Genomic DNA, 13511 nt, shown 5'->3' on the forward strand with positions numbered 1-13511 from the left:
GGCCGAGGGCACATGCCTGGGTTGTGGGCTCGTTCCCCAGTGGGGGGTGTGCAGGAGGCAGCCAATCAATGATTCTCTCTCATCGTTGATGTTTCTATCTCTTTCTCCTTCTCCCTTCCTCTCTGAAGTCAATAAAGAAATATATTTAAAAAAATAAAAAGAAAGAAGAACATATTTTTTGTTGTTAAAGTTTAATTTTATAGGTAAATATTTTGGAAATTTTGTGCAATATAATCATTTGACTGGGCTGAGTCTAGTTAGAGTAATTATGAATCCTATAAAATATTGCACAAGAATCATATCTATGTGGTTGCTTAGATATGTTCTTTATTCTAAAAGCTGACTACTTAAAAAAAAAAAGGACACCATAAGACAAAGATAGATCCAATCTTTGAATTCATTCTTTATACATGCAGAAAATCATGTGGTAGGAATGACAATGATGTTACAGGTGTTTTTTTTTCCTCTCCAAGTTGTTTCATGGAACATGTGCTTCTTCATTTTAGTCCAAAATTCTAGTGACCTAAATCCTGTGGTTACAACTTTAAACATCCTCAACTTGATTTAATTTGTTAACTTTAAAGTACCAAATGTATCTGAAAGTCCAAAGTTGGTATCATGTTGCTTTTGTAAATCGATGTATGAGAGAGATTTCTGTGAAGATCCTAGAGAAAAAGATGCATTACTGTTTGGAATCAAATTTGTAACTAACAGGCTTACAATTTCCCCTCTGGGAAGCCATATTCAGCGGGGATAGGAGAGTTAAGCTCCTGGACCAGATATAGGTCTAAGTAATGCAGCCCTTTTCCACTTAATCTTCCGCATTGCACGTTGAACATGTCAGTAAATTTTGTTTTCACATAGACAAGTAGCCTTGCACTTTTCCTTGAGCAATTCATGCCCACAGCCCGCTGTTGTCTTCAAGGAACCACAGTTACTAAGGAGATCTTCATACTCACAACTATTGGCTGTAACAAAAACAGATTAGTTACATGTTATTTTCCTTAGTAGCAGCAAAACAATTCATACTTTCAAAATGCATAGGTGTAGGGGGAGCCTGGCTGGGCAGTTCAGTTGGTTAGAGAGTCATCCCAATACTCCACGGTTGCAGGTTTGATCCCTGGTCAGGGCATATACAAGAATCAACCAATGAATGCATAAATAAGTGGAACAACAAATCAAAGTCTCTCTCTCTCTCTCTCTCTCTCTATCTCTCTCTCTCTCTCTCTCTCTCTCTCTCTCTCTCTCTTTCTCCTTCTCTCTCTCTCTCATCTCAGTAAAATGCTTATGCTAATAGGATAATTCCAAGCTCTTTAGCAAATAGCATTCAGCAGTGGTATATTCAACTTTTTTCTTCTTTAGTTGATTTATAGCTTTGATACCATCAATATTCTGAATTATAGCTTTATAAAAAGAAGGCTAACTAAAGGTGAATGAATTTGAAAGGTAAAAATCTCAGTGAATGGGTCAACTCTATTGTTCATAATTTTCATGAAAGTATCCCAACGATGAAAGACCAACAGGTTTTTTTACTTCTATTTATGAGAACTTTGAAATGATATATATGACATTTATTTTATTTTCTCCTTTTGCAACAGTATGAACCAATTTTGTATACAGATTGAATTTTTGTCATTAAAAAGTACACAAAACTACTATCAAATTATAGGGTAAGTGATTATTTGTCAAGTCAAACATTATGATTCCAATTATACTATAAAATATGATAATCAGCATGATGAACATATTAGCACAAAATAAATTTAATATTTGGTTTGCCTGTCTAGATTGAGGCATAATATTCATCTCACATTGTAGATTTATAATTTTCATTTTTTTCAAAATACCACCATTTGTCTAATGATACTTTAATGAAATGAACTGGTTACCAGAAACTTGTATAGTTAATATTAATGAGCTCTGCATAGTCACAAAAGCCATTGGTGATAGATGTTTCATCATGTTAGAAGTGGTAATATTCTTTTCATTACAAAACATATCTTTATATATAAAAGGCTAATTTGCAAAGTGTCCCCTCTGGAGTTTGAACGGGAGACCGAGAGTTCAATAGTTCACTATGATATGCGCTGACCACCAGGGGGTTGCACAGAATGAAGGAATACCCCAGCCAGCAGCAAGCAACCAGGAAAGGGAAGGCCCTGGCCAGCAGCTGGAAGGCCCCAATCAGCCTTGATCACCAGCCAGGCCTAGGGGCCCTACCCGTGCATGAATTTCGTGCACCAGTCCTCTAGTGTAAGTTATAAAAGTGTATAAAATGTTCCCTTAAACACATTCTGTTGAGGAATCTTTCTGTATTTTGCATCAAGATAGTATTTAAATTGGTAACCCTAGGAGAATTCCTAATCCATAAAAAGAAAAGAAAATATCAACTCTTTATTATAACAGCAGGTAAAATCACTTCAAACTTACTGCATAGTCCATTGTTACAGTTATCGGGGCAACTGGCACAGGGTTCTCCTTGTTGGTAAGGGGTACTCTTTTTACTCACATTATTGCCACTGAAATTTAAAAAACATAGTGTCAAATATTTTTCACTTTGCTGTTTCATTTATACTCAGAGGGTAGCATTAGTCCCCAAATATACCTAGTTATTAAATATATTCAGACATGTTACCAAAAAGTGAAAAAGTACAATTCCCAATGTGTAATTCAGATGGCCTCCAAATTAAGAAAATACCTCAAACATTGACCCATCTCCTTAACTATAATTCTGTAGGTTGAACAACTAAATTGGGATAACTGCAGTCTCAACTTTTCAGAGGATATTTCAACACTCTATCTCCAACGAGTCTTGGTTAAATTGGTGAGGCAGTGCACCCCAATGTGCTGGCCAGGGTTAGAACACATCTCCTACCTAGGAGGCTTGGAGGCCAGGGAGTTGTAGTATGAAAGGAAATACTCAATGCTACCATATCATGTACATTTGGAAGATGATAAAATATCATGATTTCTCTGATATGTACTAGGGACAGTAAATACTTCTAGGCAGGAACAATGATATTTAAATAGTTAGTGGCGTGTCTGGGTGGGGGGCGGTTCTCTCATCTCTGCTTCCCCTCATTAGTCACTCCACCCCTCACTTCAGATGCCTCCCCTCCCACAGCCAGGCAGTGAATCTGAGTGCATTCTGCCAGGACTTTTCACTTCTTTCTAGTGGCAAGTGACTGTGAAGGCCACACTTCTCAAATGGGAGATCAAGATCCCCAGGTTATCTACAATCCCAAAATAAATCCTGTGGGAGATTTGGTTTTGGGGGTGCCCCTGTCTCTAGTCATAAGGAATTAAAGCTAAGAGATATGTTGAGATTCGGTCTTTGATATGTCCATAGGCTTTATTATGGATGACTTCAAACATATTGCTTGCTGAAACAGCATGTTTCCTGCTATAAATCAAGACAGTATGGGGTGGTTCATTATGGAGTTGTTTTTGTGTGTGAAAACTGCTGAGGCCGGCCGGTGTGGCTCAGGGGTTGAATATCAACCTATGAACCAGGAGGTCACAGTTTGATTCCCAGTCAAGGCACATGCCTGGGTTGTGGGCTCCAAGAGGGGGTGTGCAGGAGGCAGCCAATCAATGATTCTCTCTCATCATTGATGTTTCTATCTCTGTCTCTCTCTCCCTCTCCCTTCCTCTCAGAAATCATAAAAAATATGTTTAAAAAAAAACTGCTGAGAAACAAAGACTTAAGATGTTAACTTTTTCTGGACTCTGAAGTATATTAAAGATCTCTTGAAAAACCATTGAAACACAAGAGAAGGAATCATTTTTTAATGGTAAAAATGTAAATGGTTTGTAGATAAACAGGAGCAGAAACATTTTTGCAGAAAAGGCAGAAATCACAATTTTTGATCCCAAATTTGCCACTGCACTACCACCCCTTGCTTAATCATCAAACCCCGCGGGCTGTAGTTTGCCCATGGCTGCTCTAGAGTGTATACTTACGCAGGACAATAGTGGCAAACATAAAAGTATTTTAGACTCTCTTGATTGGGACAGTAAGCAACTCCACATCCAAGACGGTAAGATGAGTACCAAACCAGCTACAAATGCATAAGGGGATATATAAAGAATAACGTAAGAAAGGGAAAATATTAAAGGACAAATGCCAAATGAAAACTTGAAAAAATGTTACTACTATAGCCTGCAGCCATGTATTTTATGGAAATATTTACATTATTGAAACAAAGTCACACACTTTGAAAATATTACATTTTTATGTGCATTCACTACTCTGTCCATTTGTAATGTTGGAAAAATACAGAGTGCACTTTCCAACCAAGAGTTGTACAAGCCATCAAAACAAAATGATAGCTGCGGGTGAAGTACCAGTCCAATGTTACTGTATTGTACCTATTCAGGCTCTTTTCCCCAAATTGAACACTCGGATGGGTCATAATTTGAAGAAGCTTTCTATATTAGAGCATTCATGGTAGAAGTATTTTCATTGTTCCCTTTACCTGGGTATAATGTCCAACCACTGCACCGGGAGACTTTGGTCCTACACCGTAAACAAAATCGTGTCTCTCTTCAAACCAACTTTGGACTGCAATTGACCACTCATTAGGGTCACTTGACATATAGAGATTCTCACCGCATTTTGTATCTATGAAGGAACAGATCATGAGGAAAGCAATAAAGCTGCAATGGTAAAAGAAATCAGCTATTTGAACACCAGGATCCCTGATATGGCTTCTGTGTTTTTTGAATAGGCTATATGATTCCATGTATTATAGTTACACAGTCCATACAAAATACTTGACTGTTACCAAAATTTTTTTTAGTGAATCAACATAATCAAAATATCATCCTGATTTTAAAAAGTTTCATATTTGTAAAGAAATAAATCAGGTACAATTCCACATAATTCAACATATTTTGTGAATACAAAATAAATAATTTCAGAACACCAAATGGCTATACAATATCACAAAAGGACAGTGGATTAGAAATCAGAAAGCCTGGTTAGCTTTCCGATATATGTCACTACATCAGGTTGTGTTCTTGGGTAAGTCATTCCTTCCACATCCTAGTTTACTCATGAGCAAGTTGGGAGGAACAAATTAGATACTGCTTGAGATGTTATTTGCATAAAAATAATCAATAAGCACAAAATGGCATTTATCATAACTATTTCTCCATATACAGATACTGTGACTTTAAAAAGCCAAATATAAGTAACATTTATTCATAGTCTTAATGTAATACACCAGAAGGATCCATTATATTTTATTTGTCCACTATTATTTTATTTTTTCATTTATTCAGCAAATATTTACTAATTCACATACTGGTTTTTCGTTCCTCTGGATCACTGTGTTCTAAAGTGCACTTGTTTGCCCACTTCTGGGCATTTGCTGTTGCTTCTCTATCCCATTCCTAATTATTATAAGGAAAAAATATATACACTTAAAAGTTCAACTCCAACAAAACATATGCATTGTAATCTGATTGATAAGATTAATTTGCACTACTTCAAAACTTCTGTAGATGTATTATCTATTTGTCATTGTTCTTACAATATCTCTGATGTCTCTTTATCTGCCACAATGCCCATTTTCCACAAAGACAGTCCATAGGTGATGTATCTAACAAGAGCAATGACTGTTTATGATCTCACAGCAGCCACACCTGGGATTTTTAGTGATGGAACTATTCTAAATACTGACCATCATGTGAAGTATTATAATTATACTAGAGGCCTGGTGCACGAAATTAGTGCATGGGGAGGGGGTTCCTCAGACCTGCCTGCACCCTCTCGCAATCTGGACCCCTTGGAGGACATTTGACTGCCAGCTTAGGCCCCATCCCGTAGCAGGATGGGTCCTAAACCGGCAGCCGGACATCCCCCTCACAATCCGGGACCACTGGCTTCTAACCGCTGGCCTGCTTGCCTACCTAATCACCCCTAACCACTCTCCCTGCCTGCCTCATTGCTGCTAACCACTTGCCTGCCTGCCTGCCTGCCTGATCGCCCCTAACCACTCACCTGCCTGCCTGATCACCCCTAACCACTTTCCTGCCTGCCTGATTGCCCCTAACCACTCACCTGCCTGCCTGATCACCCCTAACCACTTGCCTGCCTGACTGATCGCCCCTAACCATTCACCTGCCTGCCTGATCTCTCCTAACCCCTCTGCCTGCCTGCCTGATTGCCCCTAACCACCTCTGCTTCAGCCCCCGCCACCACGACTGCGTCTGGAAGGACATCCAGAATGATGTCCAGAAGGTTGTTTGGCTGTCCAGTCTAATTAGCATATTATGCTTTTATTATTATAGATTATTATTATAGATTTTGATAGTAATAAACTGGTCTAGATTAGTCCCAATTCCATTTGTAGCCCACTGTTTTCATATAGGAGATATTTAGTTTTCAGAGACTGCGCCCTGGAAAGGGTGCTATTTACCCTCAATGGCACTGATTCTTAAAGAAAGGGGGTTTATTTTAGACTAGGAAAGAGAGTGAAGAAAAAAATGTAACAGCTTCACATTTGATGCCGGATGGTCTTGTTTCTAATTCTGCCTTCCCAAATTTTTAACTCTGTAAACTTGATGAGTTGTTTAAGCATTATAAAGTAAAAGAACTTCTTCCCATAACATAACTCAAATGAAATAGCAAAACAGAGGCAGAATGTTGTAAGCCACAAAGTTCTCCACAGATGCCAACTACCAGCTTGTTCCCACCACTTTCCTTAGATTACTGCTTCTTACCATCCTTAGCATGTTGCTGGCAGATGGAGAGACTGATTTCCTTAATTCATTGTGTTTATTTACAATCTCTTTTTGGATATTCGGTTGAGTGGTTAACAAAGCAGAAAAGGCTGGATCCTAAAGGGAAATAAAATCGGTGTTTTTAAAACATTTTTGAAAAATATTTAACATATAAGAGTAAATAAGTTAATTCAAGGAAGCAAGGACCACTATTAAAAAGTGTTCAGTTAAGCCAATATTAGTTGTCAAGCATTGCCAATGAATCTCAGCCAAAGCTATGAAAAATAGGAAAGAAGTAACTTGAAGATTTGAGAATGGAAGTGTAATTCATGGCATGATAAAATTTTAAACATCGTTTAAGGCCACAAATGCCCATTTCTAGTTCTAGGGAATTCGTAATATGACATTTGAGTGATAATATTTTATAACCACAAAGGTGCACAATAGGAACCCTAAGACATATTCATTTACATTTGATCAGGCTGCAGCAAAGGGAATAAAGGGGAGGTCAAGGTTCATCCTAGATTTGGAGAGAACTTTGACCTGGCATGGTATCTGTATTTAGAGACAGAATGTATTTAAAATGTATTAGGGAAAGAATATTTAGTCTCAGTTGAAATGCATTCAAAATTCTACGTAACTCATTCTACCTATTGTGGTCAGATTTTATGAATTCACTCAAAAGACAATTTTTCAATATTAACAAATCTCCAAGGTAATTTGGAGGGAGCAAAGTCATCCAGTTAATGGACTCTTGCTGATTCGTTTCCTTTATTAACAGAAATATAATTAAGGTATTAAATCAATCACCAATACTTATTGGTTTATCTTTGTGTGTGGGTGTGTGGGGATCTAAGTCGGAAGGGATAGTAGGGTGTGTGAATTGTTCCATAAAGTTTATGTAATTTAATGACCTAAATCTATGAGTAGCTAAAATACTATTTCAACATGTATTCAATATAAAAACTATTAATGCGATATTTTCCTCTCCTTTTATACTAAATCTTTTAAATCTGGAATGTATTTTACACTTTACAGTACAGCTTATTTTAGACAAGCCACATTTCAAGCATTCAATAGCCACATGTGACTAGCAGTTACTGTACTGGACAGTGCAGCCTTGGACTTTCATCTAGGTAATGGTGCTAAGTGCTCTGAGCAACCAGTGAGTACTTTGTGATGGGCCAGACACCCCCGCTCTTCCTACTCTCAGAGTGTCTTGCATCAAAGTTGCCTGGATAGGGCTGGCATAATTTTCCACTCTAACATTACCTTTCCTTCTGCAGGTAAAGATGGAATCAGGACAGCAGCCAGAAACACCACCACTGAGAGTAAAGCCATTGCTGGGAAGTAAGTCAAAAGAGAACAAAGTAGTTCTGCATTGAAACTAATAGTACATGAACAAGAGGGGAAAATCAATGTAGTGATCATGGTTATCTCACAGCCACTGTGACTCCCCAATTCGTAATGTAACAAGAGAAGACTGCCATATGGTGACAGTAGAATAATAATGGAACTAACATTGTCTCTGGTAGGGACAATGTTAGATTATATATATATATATATATATATATATATATATATATGCGACTGTTACGACCGAACAATTGGAATGACCGGTCGGCCAGCCACTGTAACGCTCACTGACCACCAGGGGCCAGACGCTCAACACAGGAGCTGCCCACTGGTGGTCAGTGCGTTCTCATAGCCAACCTCCTGCAGCCTCTCCCTCTGGCTGGCCAACCTCCCGCAGTTCCTCCCCTCTGCCTGACCCCCTCCTACAGCCCCTCTCCCTGGCTGGCCCAATCCCTTTATTGGCCCCTATTGGGGGGGCTGGCCGGCCAACCTCTCTGGGCCCCTCCCCCCAGCGACCCTCCCCCCATAGGCCTCAATCACCGTCCAGGCTGAGGGACCCTACCCACGCACAAATTCGTGCACCGAGCCTCTAATAAAATATAAACTGATAAGCATGACTGATGCCCTTAAAGTACATATAATATATATATATATATATATATATATATATATATATATATTGTCACATTTTTACCTTTTTCTATTAAAGATAGTTCTAGTTCAATTGTTTCAAAGTCATAAACATGGGAATTATTTAAAGCATCTATTTTAGAATGAAATATAAAGAGTTCATTTAAGTTTCAATTTGATATAGTGAGTAAAATTTACTTGATTCAATAATAAAAATTTAACCATAAAGTTTTGAAAACCATGGATAGATTAAATATATCATTTTATCATTGGCAAAATAAAAATGATTGACAACTTGTTCACATTACAATACATGAGTCATCACTTACTGTTGGTCCTCAGAGCAGGATGCAGGATCTGCTTTACCTGGTAGAAGAAGGGAGGTGAAGAGAAGGTCAGAGCACCATATATATTTCACCTACTTGTGTTTCAGCAAATTCTGGTTGCTCCAGTAAATCTAAGTCAATAAATTTTTGAAACAAATTTTTTTACACCAATAGCTTAAAATTTCATTGCCAGTTGTCTGACCTTGTTTTTGACATTGATTCCCATGTAGCTTTTAATCTGAGTAAAGCATGCCCTTCTTCCCTAACCAACCTTCTCTTCTTAGGCACTCTAATATTTGGATGCCGCCCTTTTGGCCTAGTATATTTATAACCACTCAAGACAAGTTAATCTCTTCAAAGGTAATTTCAGTCCTACTTTGTGGCTGAACTGCTGTGGCTCAGCTTTCTGTGACATTGACTTCCTAGTTAACAACTTTCTATAGCTTATTGGTTGCGAACATAGTTTTTAAAAACATCAGTACTGGGAAACCCTCTTGGAAATTCAGTTTTCTCTTCTGTAAAATGTGGATTATCTTATCATCTATTTGCTTTGAAAACTGAAAGGCATAAAATACCTTAATATAATGCCTGGCACAGAATACTCAATAAATGGAAATTATCAATATTTTCATTATTATTCTTTATACTGTATGGTAGTTTTCTGGGCTCCTAAGAGCTTCCATAAATGCATGTTGTTTGATTAAACTTCTAACTTCAAAAGTGTTTCTAATACCTGTATTTATTTATTTTTTGCATGTATGGGGGATTTTATAGTTTGCATAAATAAAAATCTAAAAATTTAAGGCACAGTGTATAACTATATAAATATTACAAGCTGGCCACTGTTGGACAAGTGAAGAAAGTAAAATTCAAGAAACATGAAACCTTCATAGGTCATTATCTTCTACTACAATCAAAAAGTTTCTAGTTTTCTAGGGAGAGAAGATTCAGATCACCTTTAGATATGTATGCCTTCACTGGATAGCCAAATATCTGAGTTGCAGGTACTATCTTAAATGAAGTTAAATACAAATTAGAGAGGAAGCGTCAGGTTAGCATGTTTTAGAGCTACTGGCAAACTATAACTTACTGTGACATTAATTACATAATCTGCTGATTAACCCTTTAAGCACTAAATTATGTAGATTTTATATCCATGACTAAAAAATTGCCATCACATGCCATACCTGAACCACCACACCATGAATCCATTAACCAAAGATTCCTAATGAAGAATTATCTTTCATAAGTTCTTCAAATTTCAGTTAAAATACTGAACTTAGTGGCCAGATGCTCACATTCATTGATTACACAGTTCCATAATAGCTCCACGGTATCTATGTTGTAAGTTTCTTTGTATTTTATATAGATACATTTAAGATTGAAAGGTTAATGCTATTAACATGGTTATTCACAGTCATTCATTTCTAAACACTCTTTAAGTTAGTGCATAGGTTTTTAAGAGCAGCATTATCTGAAATGGGCCACACATTCTTCCTTACCCCCATTTAGTTATTAATCGAAGTCATTCAGCTCTCTCTTAAGGTTCTGAACACATATTTAGGGATATTTTCAAAATTAGTTTCTTACTCTACTTTTGTAAGTTGGCTAATAACACAGTAGGTAGAGAGATGGCCAACACAGGCAAGATAAACTGTCGGCTCTACTGTTGTTACTTTGAAGTGGTGAATGACAAGTACTTTCATTGTGCTGCCACCGCACCTTGTACAATATTTAACAGTGAGCCCCTGAAGGGTTAAGTCTCCATCTGTCCCCCGATCCCACCCTCCTCTCTGAAACTCCCATAGGAGGCACTCAGGAGTGACATAACCAGGATGCCAGGTGGGTAATCACTGGGTATTGCCACTTGAAAACAAATACATTAAAAAATTCATTCAGTAACTAGTGTTTTTAACATTATGTTCAAAGTTAGGTATTTATTTTGAATAACTACTGAAAAGAGAATACAAGATTAAGTAACCTGCATTAACAAAATGGAAACCCATGTTAATATTTGGTACTATAAACTCAATCACCTTTCCATAAAATAGTTATTTTCAAAGAAAGAAAATTCAAAGTGCTTTTATCTTGCTCCTTTTATTACATACTCAGTGAACTATCCTTAGTATAAAATCATGACCAGCCTGTACTTAGCTCCCCTCTCTCCTCCCCCGGCCTCGATTTAGCATTTCGTGTACAATCAATAATTTATCCTTTACATCAGCCTGAGATTATTCTTACAGAAAGAAAAATGATCATTTTTTATTCCTTTAAACCCACATGCATACATAGTTGAAAGGTTGGCTGCCATTCCCTCCTTCCCCCCACTACTTACTAACAGAAAAGTACTGTGCCCTTTGTTGCAGATGTTTTAAAACCAGGATATCAGGGTTCTGCTGGGGTGCCTACAGGAAGAGCATGGTGTATGGTTCCATATTCCTGAAACAGGGCAAAAGAGGGTATTTAACATAAAGATGTGGAGACTCGGTAGAATCACTCATCTCCAAACTCATCGACACAACTGTTTAGTATTGTTCTCTAATATTAATTTGGTCTCATCATTAAGACCATAATTGCCTTCTAAGATCAAACTGTTTTGATGCTCTTGTATTTTATTCAAATACTAAAAAGTAAATGTCTGCTCACACACCCGACATCCTTGGAATATCAGAACTCCTCATCTAGGCCTGTAACCCATATGCTCTTTAAAAGATAAACTCTGTAAGTAGACACCCACATAATGGGCATTTACAACATAGATTTTGGTCACACCTATATTTCTCTTCATGTCATTTCGTGGAAGCCAGGAGATGACAGAAAGCCCAAAAGATTCAACAACCACAATTCTACTTGTTTGTGATAACACATAGTTTCTAATAACTGCACTCAAAAGATAAGAAGCGAAACTCCTCGAGTTGACTTCGTGGAAGGCCAGATTTAGAAATGACTTTAGGCTTGGGCTATGACTCAGAGCGCACCGTGTGAATAGAATGATTTATCGTGAAGATAGGCAAAGAGTTTCAATAGGACTCACACAGACACGCACATTGAAAGCCGCTGGCGAATGGGCACGAAGCAACACAGAGAAACACTCTACCGGGCGCACTGATTCAGCCAAGGATGGGTACCAGAGGGACAGAGTACTAGGGATCCCAAGACCCCTCACATCACAGATCCTCCTCTCCCCTCTCTACCCCACCTCCCCCGCCCTGGTCATTTCCAGTTTCCCAGCCTGTTCTACTTCCTACCCTGGCTCCTGGGCCCAGATCTTCCTGCTTCAGGGCCAGAGCCAGGGACGGGCTGCAACTGGCCCCTCCTACGGCTGCTGTGCGGGTGAAACGGCCAGTCAGCCACGTGGGCGCCACGTCACAGGGCTTTGTGCTGCAGTGCAGTCAGGCTAACCCGGTTCTTCCCCCAACGCCCCCCAGCTCCCTCCAGGGCTGCCCTGGAGAAAATCCTACACATTCTCCCTTGTAAACAGCAGAGATCGGCTTTTCTCTCACTACCATGATGAGGAAGGTACATGTCTGCTCACACACCCGGACCGTACAAAGAGGATGGCGATGTAGCAGGATTTAAAATGCCCAGGGCTTGGCTGAAAAGCAGGTGTCCCTTTACAGACAAGATCCCCTGAGTCAGCGCGGGCCAGAATTTAAAGAACAGACTGGAAAAGTCTATTGATACCTAAGTTTTCGGTGCTATACCAGCGTGATGGGAACAGTGAGCTCAGGGTTACATAGACCAAGTTGGCATTTTGCGGGTTTGCTCATAAACACTCTATGTCCGTGTCCTGCTTTATTCTTTCCGCACCTGTTTTGTTGTCAGGAAATTCAAAGACAGTCACAGAACACAGGACCGAGTCTTAGGAAAATGCCCAGAATTCCTGATGGCAGGCTGCTGGCTTCCAAGTTCCGCAGGTATATGGGGTGTGGTTTGAAGCTGTGTTGCCTCTCTTCACAGAGGGCAGATGGTTAATAGATACATTTTCTGCTATGCTTAGTTGTTTTTAAGATTTAAAGGAATGAGTTAATATATTACTTAGAGCAGCGGTTCTCAACCTGTGGGCCGCGACCCCTTTGGGGGTCAAACGACCCTTTCACAGGGGTCGCCTAAGACCATCAGAAAACACATATATAATGACATATTGTTTTTGTGATTAATCACTGTGCTTTACTTATGTTCAATTTGTAACAATGAAAATACATCCTGCATAGCAGATATTTACATTACGATTCATAACAGTAGCAAAATTACAGTTATGAAGTAGCAACGAAAATAATTTTATGGTTGGGGGTCACCACAACATGAGGAACTGTATTAAAGAGTCACGGCATTAGGAAGGTTGAGAACCACTGGCTTAGAGGATATGTTGGATCTAAAGATGTCAAACCAAAGATTATCACCCATCACTTGCTAACTCTCTGTGCCCATGAAGAGAGGCTTGAAATTTCTCCCCAGCCCTTTGAAACT

General features: G+C 38.7%; 1 protein-coding gene across 1 annotated transcript; it reads right to left on the minus strand.

Moving 5' to 3' along the window:
* Nucleotides 1–840: 840 nt before the first annotated feature.
* On the minus strand, nucleotides 841–8094 carry LOC308521369 (cysteine-rich secretory protein 2-like; the record flags this gene model as incomplete). Its single annotated transcript, XM_081094367.1, has 7 exons — nucleotides 8002–8094; nucleotides 6730–6846; nucleotides 5310–5397; nucleotides 4479–4624; nucleotides 3964–4061; nucleotides 2431–2519; nucleotides 841–968 (listed from the first exon to the last, which is right to left on the minus strand). Exons 1-7 carry the CDS (start codon nucleotides 8068–8070, stop codon nucleotides 841–843), a joined length of 735 nt encoding a protein of 244 aa, XP_080950493.1. The 5' UTR covers nucleotides 8071–8094.
* Nucleotides 8095–13511: the final 5417 nt, after the last annotated feature.

Source organism: Myotis nattereri (genome assembly GCF_964212035.1).
Source record: "Myotis nattereri genome assembly, chromosome: 6".
Taxonomy (NCBI): domain Eukaryota; kingdom Metazoa; phylum Chordata; class Mammalia; order Chiroptera; family Vespertilionidae; genus Myotis; species Myotis nattereri.